Source organism: Rhinatrema bivittatum, chromosome 9, assembly GCF_901001135.1.
Source record: "Rhinatrema bivittatum chromosome 9, aRhiBiv1.1, whole genome shotgun sequence".
Classification (NCBI taxonomy): Eukaryota; Metazoa; Chordata; class Amphibia; order Gymnophiona; family Rhinatrematidae; genus Rhinatrema; species Rhinatrema bivittatum.
Window position 1 is genome coordinate 42046553 of NC_042623.1, and position 13745 is coordinate 42060297.

The 13745-nt window shown below is 45.7% G+C and overlaps 1 protein-coding gene across 1 annotated transcript in view; it reads right to left on the bottom strand.

Annotated features, from left to right (window-relative positions):
* Positions 1-13745, bottom strand: part of DNAJC2 (DnaJ heat shock protein family (Hsp40) member C2) — a 127509-nt gene that overhangs the window by 7770 nt on the left and 105994 nt on the right. Inside the window, 1 exon segment of the mRNA XM_029615459.1 lies at positions 7721-7831. Coding sequence (XP_029471319.1) covers positions 7721-7831 — 111 coding nt within the window.

Genomic DNA, 13745 nt, shown 5'->3' on the forward strand with positions numbered 1-13745 from the left:
CAGTTTCAGCAGTTACCAAGAAGACGATCATTCTGCTTGCCAGTGCTATAGCTCTGAAGGACCTTCAGTTAAGTAAGCTGGAAGTGCACCTCAAGAAGACTTTTGAGGTGTCTGCCCTTGATGCTCAGGCTGCTATGTGTAGCAGTTTTATGTTGAGAGCAGGACTTCACTGGGTGCAGCAGTTGCAGATGGACAAGTCCTTGTCTGATTCTGAGTCTCTACAGGCAGAGTGGCTGGAAGCCGTTGTGGCGTATAGTGTGGATGCATTGTATGATCTTCTCAAGACCTCTTCCAGGACAATGTCATTGGTTTCGGCCCGGAGACTCTTCTGGTTGAGGAATTGGTTGGCCAACGTTTCCTCCAAGTCGCAGTTGGGATCTTTGCCTTTTAAAGGGAAATTGCTCTTTGGTAAAGACTTGGAGGAGATGATCAAGTCCCTTGGCGAGAATAAGGTTCATAAGTTGCCGGAAAATAAGCCAAAAGGGAAAGGCTCCTTTCCTTCTCATTCCCGCTTCAGAGAAAATCAAAGATTTCGGGCATCTAGACTGTCAGGAACTACTCCGAGGCAGTTCTTGGGCAGACAACAGTCCTGGAGTCAATCCTTTCTTGGGCGGTCTGGCAGAGATGGCTCTCCCCAGGGGGGAAGTGGTGCCAAATCATCCCAACGATGCAAGGCTGCTGGTCCACTCCTTTGTTCCACTAATAATGGGCCATCTGGCTCTATTTTTCAAGGAATGGACCAAAATCACATCTGACCAGTGCGTCCTAAGTGTGATAAAACAAGGTTATGCTTTAGAATTTGCTCGGCCGCTAAGAGATCTTTTTTGGTCTCCCCATGCTCTTACCAGGAAAAGAAACTGGTGGTTTGAGACACCTTTTCTCACCTTCGCAAGTTGGGAGTCATTGTCCCTGTTCTGCTGGAGGAGCAAAGGACAGGACGCTATTCCATCTATTTCACCGTTCCCAAAAAGGAGCTAACGTTCCGTCTGATCCTGAATTTAGAAGAAGAAGAATGTGGCACTGAGGGTTCCTCAGTTCCGAATAGAGACCCTACGTTCGGTGATTGCAGTGGAGCACAAGGGGGAGTACCTGGTGTCCCTGAATTTAACTGAAGCGAACTTGCACATAGTAATTCAGCCCGATCATCGGAGATACCTGAGGTTCATGATTCTGGGGGAGCACTTTCAATTTTGCGCTCTGCCCTTCAGTCTAGCGACGGCACCAAGGACTCTTACCAAGGTAATGGTTGTGGTGGCTGCAGCTCTCCGGAGAGAGGGGGTCCTGGTCCACCCCTATCTGGACGACTGGCTGATCCGGGTGAAGTCGGGAACCCTTTGTCAAAGGGCAGTGGATTTGGTCCTCTGGCACCGGAGATTGTTGGGGTGGATAGTCAATCTGTCCAAGAGTCATCTTGTTCCTTCCCAGAGTTTGAATTCCTAGGGGAATGTTTCAATATGAAGGTGGGGGAAGGTGTTCCTCTCCAAAGAGCGGATTTCCAAATTACAGGCTCAGGTTCACGGATTTTTGGACAAACAAGTACCCAAGGTCTGAGATTACTTACAAGTTCTTGGGGCTATGCCTTTCACTTTGGAATTGGTTCCATGGGCATTTGCTCATATGAGGCCTCTTCAATTGGCTTTACTATCTCACTGTGACCAGTTGTCGAAGCGTTTTCAGCTACCTCCCCCTCTGCTGGAGTCTGCGTGTTCAAGTCTTTTATGGTGGCTTCTCCCGGACAAGGTGAGTTGAGGTGTGGAGCTAGACATTCCAATCTGGTCCATCGTTACCACCGATGCCTGTCTCTCCAGGTGGAGAGTGGTATGTCAGAACCAGTCTGTGCAAGGTGGTCGACGGAGGAAGCCTCCTGGTCCATCAATCATCTAGAGACAAGAGCAGTGCAACTGGCCTTGCAGGCTTTTCTGCCCTTGGTGAGGGGAAGGCAGGTCAGGGTCTTGTTGGACAATACAACAACAGTGGCTTACATTAATCAATGGGGGGTACACCAAGAGTCTAGCAGTGGTTCAGGAGGCCTGGCGATTGGGCGGAGCAACATTTGGAGCACTTGGCAACCTCTCACATAGCGGGATCAGACAACATGCAAGCGGATTTTCTAAACCTGCAACAACTGGACCCCAGGGAGTAGAAGCTGTCAGAAGAGGCAATACGTCTCGTCAGTCACAGGTGGGGCTCACCATGTGTAGATTTGATGGCGACCGCCCGAAATACCAAGGCCCAGTGTTTCTTCAGTCAACAAAGAGAGAGAGGAGCAGAGGGGGTAGATGCCTTTGCCGACGGCTATCCTACTGTGTATGTTTCCTCTTTGCTAATTAGTAGGCAAGATCTTATGGTGCATAGAGATTCAGCCGGGTGACATGATTCTCTCACTAGAATGGCCAAGACATCCGTGGTTTGTGGACTTAGTCAACCTAGCAGTGGATGAACCATTGCGGCTATCTCACCTGCTGAATCTTCTATGTCAAGGTCCCGTTTATTTAGATCAGGCAGATCAATTTTGACTAGCAGTTTGGCTTTTGAGAGGCAGCGTTTGAAAGATAAAAGGTTATTCGGATGCGGTCATCGCTATCCTTTTGCAGTCTAGGAAGGCCTCCACTTCCCTCGCCTATGCAAGGATATGGAGAGATTTTGAGGCCTGGTGTTCCGATCGGGTGGATCCTAGGCAAGCCTCGGTGGGGCATACTTTGGCCTTTCTTCAGGACAGTTTGGTCAAAGGTTATCCTTTAATTCTCGCAGGGTTCAGGTTAGCGGCGTTAGGATGTCTACAAGGTAAGATTCGAGGATTTTCGCTATCAGCTCATGTGGATGTTGTGCGTTTTCTTCAGGGAGCAAAACATTTGCGCCCTCCGGTTCAGCAGCCGTGTCCTTCCTGGAGCCTTAATGTGGTCTTAAAGAGCATGTGTGTGCCCCCCCTTCGAACCTCTGAGACGTGCAACTATGAAGGATCTCACCTTGAAAGTGGTTTTCCTGGTAGCAATCTGTTTGGCTCGACAAATTTCCAAACTTCAAGCCCTGTTTTGCAGGGAGCTGTTTTTGAGAATTTCGGATGAGGGAGTTCCTTCCTTTTTACCCAAGGTGGTATCATCTTTTCACTTAAATCAGTCAGTAGAGCTCCTGTCCTTCTCAAATTTGGATTCTTTGGCGCACACACTAAAAATGTATGGCAGTTAGACGTAAAGCACGCATTGATGTGGTACCTGGAAATCACCAACAGTTTCTACGTGTCAGATCATCTTTTTGTACTATGGAGTGGTGCCAAAAAGGGTCATAATGTATCAAGGGATACAATTGGGAGGTGGTTGAAAGAGGCTATTAGTTCGGCGTATATCTGTCAGGGTCGCCCGGTTCCGAAGGGGCTACGGGTGCATTCTACTTGTTCTCAGGTGGCCTCTTGGGCCAAGTGTCAGCTAGTTTCTCAACAAGAGATCTGCAGAGTGGCTATTTGGAAGTCATTTCACACTTTCGTCAGGCATTATCATTTGGATGTCCAGATTCCACAGGCCAGGGGCTTTGGTGAAAGTGTGCTTCGAGCGGTACTTTCTCAGTCAAGGAAGTTTTGGTACATCCCAGAGTCTGGACTGATCTGGGTATGTACAGGGAAAGGAAAATTGGTTATCTGCTAATTTACTTTCCTGTAGTACCACAGATCAGTCCAAAATCCTGCCCCTCTGGAGAATCCACTCAATTTGTCTCTTTTTCTGTGATTACTCTGAAGAATGGCAGAGGTTTTGTTATTTATTTATTTATTGATTTTTATATACCACGGTACCTAAAAAAATACATCACCTCTGTTTACATTAAATAAATTAGCAACAGGCTTTTTAGGTATATGTTAGTCTTACACAGTGTTTTGTATGGGCGCAGTTTCACCTTTAAAGTTTTCCTCTTACCACTGCTCTTTTAGGGGAGACTAGTTGGTTATTTGGGTAGTTGGTTTTGTTTTTATTGCATTTCTGTCTTGGGTACAGATCAATACTGAGGGCCTGCAGGTGGCACCTAGTGTTAAGTGTCAGTAAAACTCTCTCTGTCTCCATCTGCTGGAGGGGAGGCAAAACCCAGGAATCTGAACTGATCTGTGGTATTACAGGAACGAAAATTAGCAGGTAAGAACCAATTTTCCTTTAGTAACTTTAAGAAACCAGAACAAAGCACTTGACATCCAAAAGCCGCAACTCTCACACGAGATGCTGTAACCTCCAAATTTGGGAAAGATGGGAGCTCCACTGACTGACAAGTGCAATAATGATACCACCTTCAGCAGACAGGCTGGAACTGTCCGCAAAGAAACCCCCGAATCAGAAATTCTCAAGAAAGAATGTCTACATGACAAAGCCTGAAGTTACGAGATCCTTCTAGCAGAACAAATCACCCCCAAGAAAACCACCTTTAAAGTGAGATCTTTTATAGTAATCCCTTTAAAGAGGTTCCATCGGTGCTGCACACATGCCTTTCAGGATTAAGTTAAGGCTCCAGGAGAGGCACAGCTTCTCAACCGCAGGGCACAAATATTTTGCCCCCCCCCGGAGAAAAACACACCACATCCAGATACGCCACTCGAGCCGCTCCCTGTAGCTTGCCACACAGACAACCCAAAGCTGCTACCTGAACTCTGAGGGGGTTAAAAGCTAGCCCCTTTACCAACCCTCTTTGCAAGAAGGCCAGAAAATGTACTATGGATTCCCAAGTAGGGGAAACCCACATTCTCTGTGCACCAGGTCTCAAAAACACTCCAGACCCTCACATATGGCAAGGAGGTGGAAGTCTTTCTAGCTTGCAGAAGAGTAGAAATGACATCCTCCGACTATCCTTCCTCCCTTAAGTGCTCTTTCTCAAAAGCCAAGCCATGACACAGTAGTGAGCCACCTGATCTGAAAATATGGGGCCTTGATGCACAAGCTTTGGCAGATGAGTGAGTCTCATCAGATCATCCACCACTAGGTTGATCAGATCTGCAACCAAGGCTGCCTTGGCCACTCTGGCGCTACCAAAATCACTTCACCTGGTTGGATCTCTATCTGTCGCAAGATTTTGCCCACCAGCGGCCACAGCAGGAACACATACAGAAGAATGTCCCTTGGCCAAGATAGAACTAAGGCATTGACCCCTTCTACTCCTCTTTCTCTCCTTAGACTGAAGAACCATGGGGCCTTGGCATTTTGGTAAGTTGCCATTAGATCCATGTGCAGCCTCCTCCATCTGCGACTGATGAGATGCATTGCTTCCTCTGACAACTCCCATTTTCCGTGATCCAGCTGTTGCCGGCTGAGAAAATCTGCTTGTATATTGTCCATGTCAGTGATGTGAGAGGCCGCCAGCAGCGCCAGATGCTGCTCTGCCCGGCTTATTAATTCCTGGGCTTCCTGAGCCACTGCCTGACTCGTGGTGCCACCCTACCGGTTGATGTAAGCCACCGTCATCACATTATCTGACAATATCCTTACTGGCTTCCCCCGCAACAGAGGTAGAAACGCTCACAACACCAAGCATACTGCTCTAGTCTCAACTCGACTGATGGACCACCATGCTTCCTCCGCCGACCACTGACCTTAGACGGACTGGTCTTGGCACACCACTCCCCAGCCAGAGAGACTGGCATTGGTGGTAATCATCTTCCAGTCCGGAACCTTCAAGTCCACTCCTCACCTCAACAGGTCCCAACCAAGCCACCAAGATGGCATTTTTAAATAACTAACGATTATATACTTGTCCTTCCTATAGCGTACCCTTGTCATATCAATTTTTAAACAAGATCCATTCCTAAAGTAAACTCTTAACTTTTGTGCTGCTCCCAGTTTTCTTAACCATTTTCCCTATTTTATCATAGTCTTCCTTTTGAAAGTTAATGGAGAAATTACTTACCTGATAATTTTGTTTTCCTTAGTGTAGACAGATGGGACCAATGGGTTTATGCTCCCTTGCCAGCAGATGGAGTTGGAGTCAAGTTTCAAAGCTGACGTCACCCTAGATACACCCCTGCAGTGCCCTCAGCCTTTCAGTATTTTTCCATCTCCAGCAGATGCGGACATGCTTTCCCTATGGGGATCGCTGTACCTTTTGGAAGAAGAAATTCTACTTTTAAATTGGAAAAAAGATTGAGCCCTGCTCTCCTGCGGTGATACCTAAAGGTCCCTCCCCCAGTTGGGAATTCCTGAGGTGATTTCCGAAAATCCCTCAGAGGTGTGCCTTGGTCCGGTTGCCGGTTCCCGGCGTGGACTTTGCTGCTGAAGCAGTTGAAAGGCAACGGGTGCAGGAAGCCGAGCGCAGCGGTGACGGCCAAAGCCCTCTCCCCCCGCAACCAGAGACCATCTCTTTTTACTCAGCTGGTAAGCGCTAAACCCAGGTAAGTAAAAAAAAAAAAAAAAAAGAGGATTTCCTCCCGATTCAGAGACGGAGGAGTTTCAGTAACATTTCCTCCGATCTCCTTGCTAGGCATGCAGTACCGACATCATTCTCGATCCCGTTGGGGTAAGGGGGAAGTGGGCTTCTGAGCGGCCCCCCCAGTAGGCTAGGCTCCGCTTTATACTTGGTCAGATGGGTCAGCCACAGCCTTAACGAAGTACCCCGAATTTGAGTAACCCCTGGACTGGGTCATCCATGGGAAGAGGGAAATTTAGCGGCACCTACCCTAGTACCTGCTGATCCCTGCTTTATCATAGTCTCCCTTTTGAAAGTTAAATGCTGTTACAGTAGATTTCTTTAGTGTCCTCCCTCCAGTTATTAAGTCAAATTTGATCATGTTGTGATCACTGTTGCCCAGTGGCTCCAACACAGTTCCCTCTCGCACCAATTCTTGTGTTCCACTAAGGACTAGGTCTAAAATAGTTTCCCCTCTTGTTGTTTTTTTTTGTTTTGTTTTTTTTTTACCAGTTGCTCCATGAAGCAGTCATTTATTTCATCTAGGAACTTTACCTCTCTAGAATATCCTGTGACATTCACCCAGTCAATACTAAGGTAATTGAAATCACCCACTATTATTGTGCTGCAGATGTTATCAGCTTCCCAAATTTCTTTTAGCATTTCACTGTTTTGTTCATTCTGGCCAGGAGGATGGTAATACACCTCCACTGTTATTTTATTCCTTTGCACCTGGAATTTCTATCCATAAAGACTTAACATTGCATTTTGTTTCCTACAGAACTTTTATCCTGTTTGACTCCATGCCCTCTTTAATATACAGTTCCACCCTCCACTAAGTTGATCCATCCTACCATTTTGATATAGTTTGTAGCCTGGTATCCAGGATACAAACTATATTATTGGTTATCCTCCATCCACCAGGTCTCTGAGATGCTAATTATATCTACCTTTTTATTCAGTGCTCTACACTGTAACCCTGTCTTTCCTAGCTGGCCACAAAACTCCTTTCCAGCTATATAGTTGACAGCATCTTCATTAATACTTCCACTTTCAACCTCTTAAAACACTTGGGACACTTGTGTCTTCAGGCAGTCTGCACCCCTTGTGATTAGCACAGAAGTAAAATGAAGATGGGCAGGGAATCCTAAGTGGTGGGGGGATGCAAGTTGATATCTTCATTCTGATGTCAATTTTTCCTAGAGAAACACTAGTGTGACAAAAGGCCCGTCACAAAGCTCTTCAGGATTAGAAAGGTGGCCCACTGCTGATAGCAAGCATCATATTCCTGACACCGACAGATCTATGTGTCCAGAATGTGCTGGAAAGGATTCCCCCACTGCCACCTCACCTTCAAAGCGTTCGGAAGGGACTGCATTCTCCACTGCTTCAGCCACCACACCATGTTCCTTTTTAAATTTGTCAAAGGCTTTCTTGTTCATATCATCCTTTTGATGAGGATCTGAATTGTAAAATAAAACTCTTTAAAATGCAAGTGGTACAGATTAAAAAGCTCACTAAAATATAAACACAGGTTGAGAGAAGTATATATGAGATAAATATAGCATAGCACTTTAAAATACAGTTTAAGACCACCCTAACAATATTCTAACTTCTGGCTAAAACTCTCTCTAAATAGTAAAATGTCTTTTTAAATGTTATCTTCAAGTGGCTGAGAAACTGCAGTTAAAAACTAATGAAACTAAGTTAATTTAGTAGAAATGTCATAACTGCAGAATCCTCATTAGCCAGGCTGAGCTTGGGGGTGAAGAAAGGGGGGCTGGGAGAGGGACGTGGGGTGTGCAGGGCCCTGCTGCTAGGAAATCTAGTTCCAGGGGCAGGCCCACTGTAGAGACAGGGCAGGCATCCTGATTCAAGCAACCCTCTACCTCCTAAAGGTGGCCTTCTTCATGAGGTATATTGTCAACATATTCATTTTTTAGCAGGTGAAAGGAAAATTGGTTCTTACCTGCTAATTTTTGTTCCTGTAGTACCATGGATCAGTCCAGACTCCTGGGTTTATACATCTCTGACAGTAGATGGCGACAAAGTTTTACTGACACTACTACATAATACCTGTGCCACCTGCAGTTCCTCAATATTGAACTCTACCCAAGCACAAAATTTTTTTTTTTTTTTTTAAATCTGTATTCCATACCATGAAAAAATTGTAATCTATATCAAGAAATTGCAGCTGAGCGGACGATTCTCCACCTCCAGAGATCGGGCGGGTTCTGGACTGATCCGTGGTACTACAGGAATGAAAATTAGCAGGTACGAACCAATTTTCCTTTCCCTATATGCACCCGAATCAGTCCAGCCTCCTGGGATGTACCAAAGCTCCCTATTTAGGGTGGGACCTGGAGAGCCGCTAACAAGACACTTTCACCAAACGACCGAGACTCCAGATCCCCCACATCCAGACGATAGTGCCTTGCAAAGGTATGCATCGACTTCCAAGTTGCCACTCTACAAATTTCCTGAGGTGAAACCAACCGAGCCTTCACCCATGAGGCCGCCTGAGAATGCATCTTTAAGCCTTCAGGCATCTGATGCCCCTTGAGAATATATGTTGACCCAATGGCTTCCTTGACCCACCTTGCAATGGTAGCCTTGGAAGCCTGGGTACCTTTCTTTGAAGCACTGCATAAAACAAAAAGATGGTCTGACTTCATAAACTAATTTATTACTTTGAGATATCTCAACAAAGCCCTGCAGAGATCCAAAAGCTTAAGCTCCCATGCATGAGGCGCGGCAGAATCCAACTCCAGAAAGGCTGGAAGCTCCACCGTCTGATTTACATAAAATGCCGATAACACCTTCAGTAGACATGAGGGTACTGTCTGCAATGACCCTCCTGAGTCCAAAATCTGTGGGAACGGATCATGGCAAGACAAAGCCTGCAAATCAGAGATTCTCTTAGCTGAAAAAATGGCCACCAGAAAAACAACCTTTAGGGTCAAATCCTTACGTGTCGCTCTGCAAAGAGGTTCAAAAGATGCCTCACACAAACCTCTGAGATTCAGATTCCAGGACGAATAAACATTCCTCACTGGAGGGTGCAAATTCTTAACCCCGTGCAGAAATCTAACCACATCAGGATGAGAAGACAGTGTGCAACCTTCCACTTTACCTCGCAGGTAAGCAACAGCTGCAACCTGAACCCTAAGAGAGTTGAAAGTCAGGCCCTTGACCAAACATAAGAAATTGCCATGCTGGGTCAGACCAAGGGTCCATCAAGCCACAAGAACATGGCAAGTACCCAAACACTAAGAAAATCCCATGCTACTCATGCTAGTAATAGCAGAGGCCATTCCCTAAGTCAACTTGATTAATAGCAGTTAATGGACTTCTCCTCCAAGAACTTATCCAAACCTTTTATATACCCAGCTACACTAACTGCACTAATCACACCCTCTGGCAACAAATTCCAGAGCTTAATTGTGAGTTGAGTGAAAAAGAATTTTCTCCAATTAGTCTTAAATGTGCTACTTTCTAACTTCATGGAGTGCCCCCTAGTCCTTCTATTATCTGAAGTGTAAATAACCAATTCACATCTACTCGTTCAAGACCTTTCATGATTTTAAAGACCTCTATCATATCCCCCCTCAGCTGTCTCTTCTCCAAGCTGAACAGCCCTAACCTCTTCAGCCTTTCCTCATAGGGGAGCTGTTCCAGCCCCTTTATTTTTATTTAGTAACTTTTATATACCGACGAACGTTGGGAACATCTCGTCGGTTTACATATAACAGAACTGAGCAACAGGCTTTACAATTTTTGCATAATTAGATAATTAAATAAGGAACATTCAGAGCATACAAATAACAGATTAGATTATATAAGTAAAATTATAAAAGTGTGATACATGAAAGAGGTTATCTAAAAGGGGGTGGGGGAGATTCTGATATATAGGGGGGTATCCACAATTAAAGGAGGTATATATACACGTGATTGGGAACAAATTTTTTATAATAAAGTTTTTTATATACAATATGTAGTCCTGATAAATTCACTTTATGGGGGGTGAGGGGGAAGAGGTAGTTTAGAGTAGAGGGAGGGGGTGAAAAGGAGGTGGAAAATAGGTGGGGGGAGAGGGAGGGGGAGAGGTTAGGAGTTGTAGGGGGTGGGGTTAGAGTGGTTGTGTGAATATAAGGGGTAGAAGTAATTGAGGAGCTAGGATTGGAGACCCAGGTCTGCGGGGGGGGGGGGGGGGGGGGGGGGGGGGGGGAGAGTGAATGTGTGTATATTAGGTATAAGAGTGTTTGAAGAACCAGGTCTTCAGGTTTTGCCTGAATATTTTTGGGCAAGTTTCTTGGCGGAGGGAGGTAGGTAGCTTGTTCCAAAGAAGCGGGCCTGCTAGGGATAGGGCTCTTTCGTTTGTGGTGCGGAGTTTAGTAAGCTTAGGTGAGGGGGTGTGTAATGTAGCTAGATATTGTTTTCTGGTGGGTCTATTGCTGTTGTGAAATGAGAAGTGTTCTTTGTACCAGTGCATGTTCTGGTTGTGAAGAGATTTGTGTATTAGGGTGAGGGCTTTGAAGGCAATTCTAGATGCTACGGGTAACCAATGTAAATGTTTGAGAACCGGAGTTATGTGATCATTTTTGTGGGTGTTGGTGAGTATTCGGGCGGCTGCATTCTGGAGGAGTTGTAAAGGCTGTATGGTGTTTTTAGGCAAGCCTAATAACAGGGAGTTGCAGTAATCTATTTTCGTTAATATGAGGGCTTGTAATATGGTGCGGAAGTCATTGAGATGTAGGAGAGGTTTAAGTCTTTTTAGGGTGTGCAGTTTGTAGAAGCAGTCTTTGAGGGTATTATTGATGAATTTCTTGCAGTTGAGGTGACAGTCAATGGATACGCCGAGGCTCCGAACATGGGTGGGAAAGGTGAGGTTAGTAGTAGGAACATTGTTGTGTGTGATAGTGGGGGTCATAAAAATGGTGGGGGTGATATTAGGGGGTGATATGTGGATGAGTTCCGTTTTAGTAGCGTTGAGGGCGAGGAAGTTGTTGGATAAGAGGCTGCTTATTTCAGAGAGGGCGGATTTCCAAATTTCCATAGCTTTGTGTATTGAGTCTTTAATAGGAATAAGTATCTGCACATCATCGGCATATATGAAGTGCGGAAGGTCAAGTTTAGCAAGGAGATGGCAGAGGGGGAGGAGATATATATTGAAAAGCGTAGAAGATAGAGATGAGCCTTGGGGTACTCCTTGAGCGAGGTTGTGTGGTTTGGAGGTGGAGTTCCCCATTTGCACGCTAAACTGTCTATCAGCCAGGTATGAGTGGAACCATTGTAGGGCCAGGCCTGAGATGCCAATGCTGCTTAGACGTTCTAGTAGGATTTGATGTTTAATGGTGTCGAATGCAGCGGAGATGTCTAGGAGAATAAGGATGTATGAGAGACCTTTGTCAAGACCTTTTAAGATTTGGTCGTCCTTTTCTGTACCTTCTCCATTGCAACTATATCCTTTTTGAGATGCGGCGACCAGAATTGTACACAGTATTCAAGGTGCAGTCTCACCATGGAGCGATACAGAGGCATTATGACATTTTCCGTTCTAGTAACCATTCCCTTCCTAATAATTCCTAACATTGTTTGCTTTTTTGACTGCTGCAGCACACTGTGCAGACGATTTCAAAGTATTATCCACTATGATGCCTAAATCTTTTTCATGGGTGGTAGCTCCTAATATGAAACCTAACATCGTGTAACTACAGCAAGGTTTATTTTTCCCTATATGCAACACCTTGTACTTGTCCACATTAAATTTCATCTGCCATCTGGATGCCCAATCTTCCAGTATCGCAAGGTCCTCCTGCAATGTATCACAATCCGCTTGTGATTTAACTACTCTGAATAGTTTTGTATCATCTGCAAATTTGATAATCTCACTCGTCTTATTCCTTTCCAGATCATTTATAAATACATTGAAAAGCACCAGTCCAAGTACAGAAATGATAAAACCTGAGATATCAAAGACCATAAAGCCTGCACACCATTAACTATGCACCAGGCCTCAAAATCTTTCCAGACCCACACATACGCCAATGAAGTAGATGTTCACCTAGCCTGAAGAAGAGTAGCAATGACCGGCTCTAGATAACCTCTGCATCTCAGACACTGCTTCTCAAAAGCCAAGCTGCTAAACAAAAGCGATCAGCCTGGTCTGAAAATATGGGGCCCTGACAAAGAAGGCACGGAATATGACTGAAGTGAAACAGCTTGTCCACTGCCAAGCTGACCAGATCTGCGAATCACAGCAGACGTGGCCATTCCGGGGCTACCAACATCATTTCGCCCGAGTGTCTTTCTATCTGCGCAACATCTTGCTTACTAGAGGCCAAGGAGGGAACACAAAGCAGAAACCCCGAAGGCCAGGGTAGCACCAGAGCATCTATTCCCTTGGGCCTGTAATCTCGTCTTCCACTGTAAAATCATTCTGCCTTCGCACTGAGTCACCATTAGATCCACATGGGGCAGTCCCACCTTTCTCGAATGAGCTGCATCACTTCTCGGACAGCTCCTACTCCCCCAGATCTAGAAAACTGCGACTTAGAAAAGCCGCTTGGATGTTTTCGATGCCTGCGATGTGAGACGCTACCAGCTGCTCCAAGTGTTGCTCTGCCCAAAGGACCAGATCCAGAGCCTCCTGGGCCACTGCACAACTCTTGGTTATTCCTTGCCGATTGATGTAGGCTATGGCCGTCGCATTGTCAGACAATACCCTCATTGATCGACCTCAAATCAACAGCAGAAATGCAAGTAACACTAACCACATTGCCCTGGTCTCCAACAGAGTGATAGACCAAGACACTTCCTTGACGGACCACCTGCCCTGCACGATCGCTACTGCCAAACTGCTCCCCATCCAGATAGACTGGCATTGGTAGTAATAATCACCCAATCTGGGTCCTCCAGATTAACACCCAAACCAGATTGGATTTCAGCAGCCATCAAGACAGACTGACCCGGGCCGAACCCTTGAATGATAAAGGAAGATGAAACTGTTCTGAAAGAGGATTCCACCATTCCAACAGAGTTCTCTGCAGTGGTCTCATGTGTGCAAAGGCCCATGGCACCAACTCCAGCGTCGAAGTCATGGAACCTAGAACTTGAAATTAATCCCAGACTCTGGGTACCTGTAACTCCAAACCCCAGACCTGACTCTGAAACTTGCAAACACGCTCCTCTGAAAGAAATATCTTGCCTATCTGCATGTCGAATAGAGCTCCCAAATATTTGAGAATCTGAGATGGAACCAGGTGGCTCTTCAATAAATTCACCAACCAGGCCAGCGATTCCAACACTTCTATCACCTTGAGAACCAAACGGCAACAAACATCCTCCGACTTCGCCCTGATGAGTCAATCCCTCTC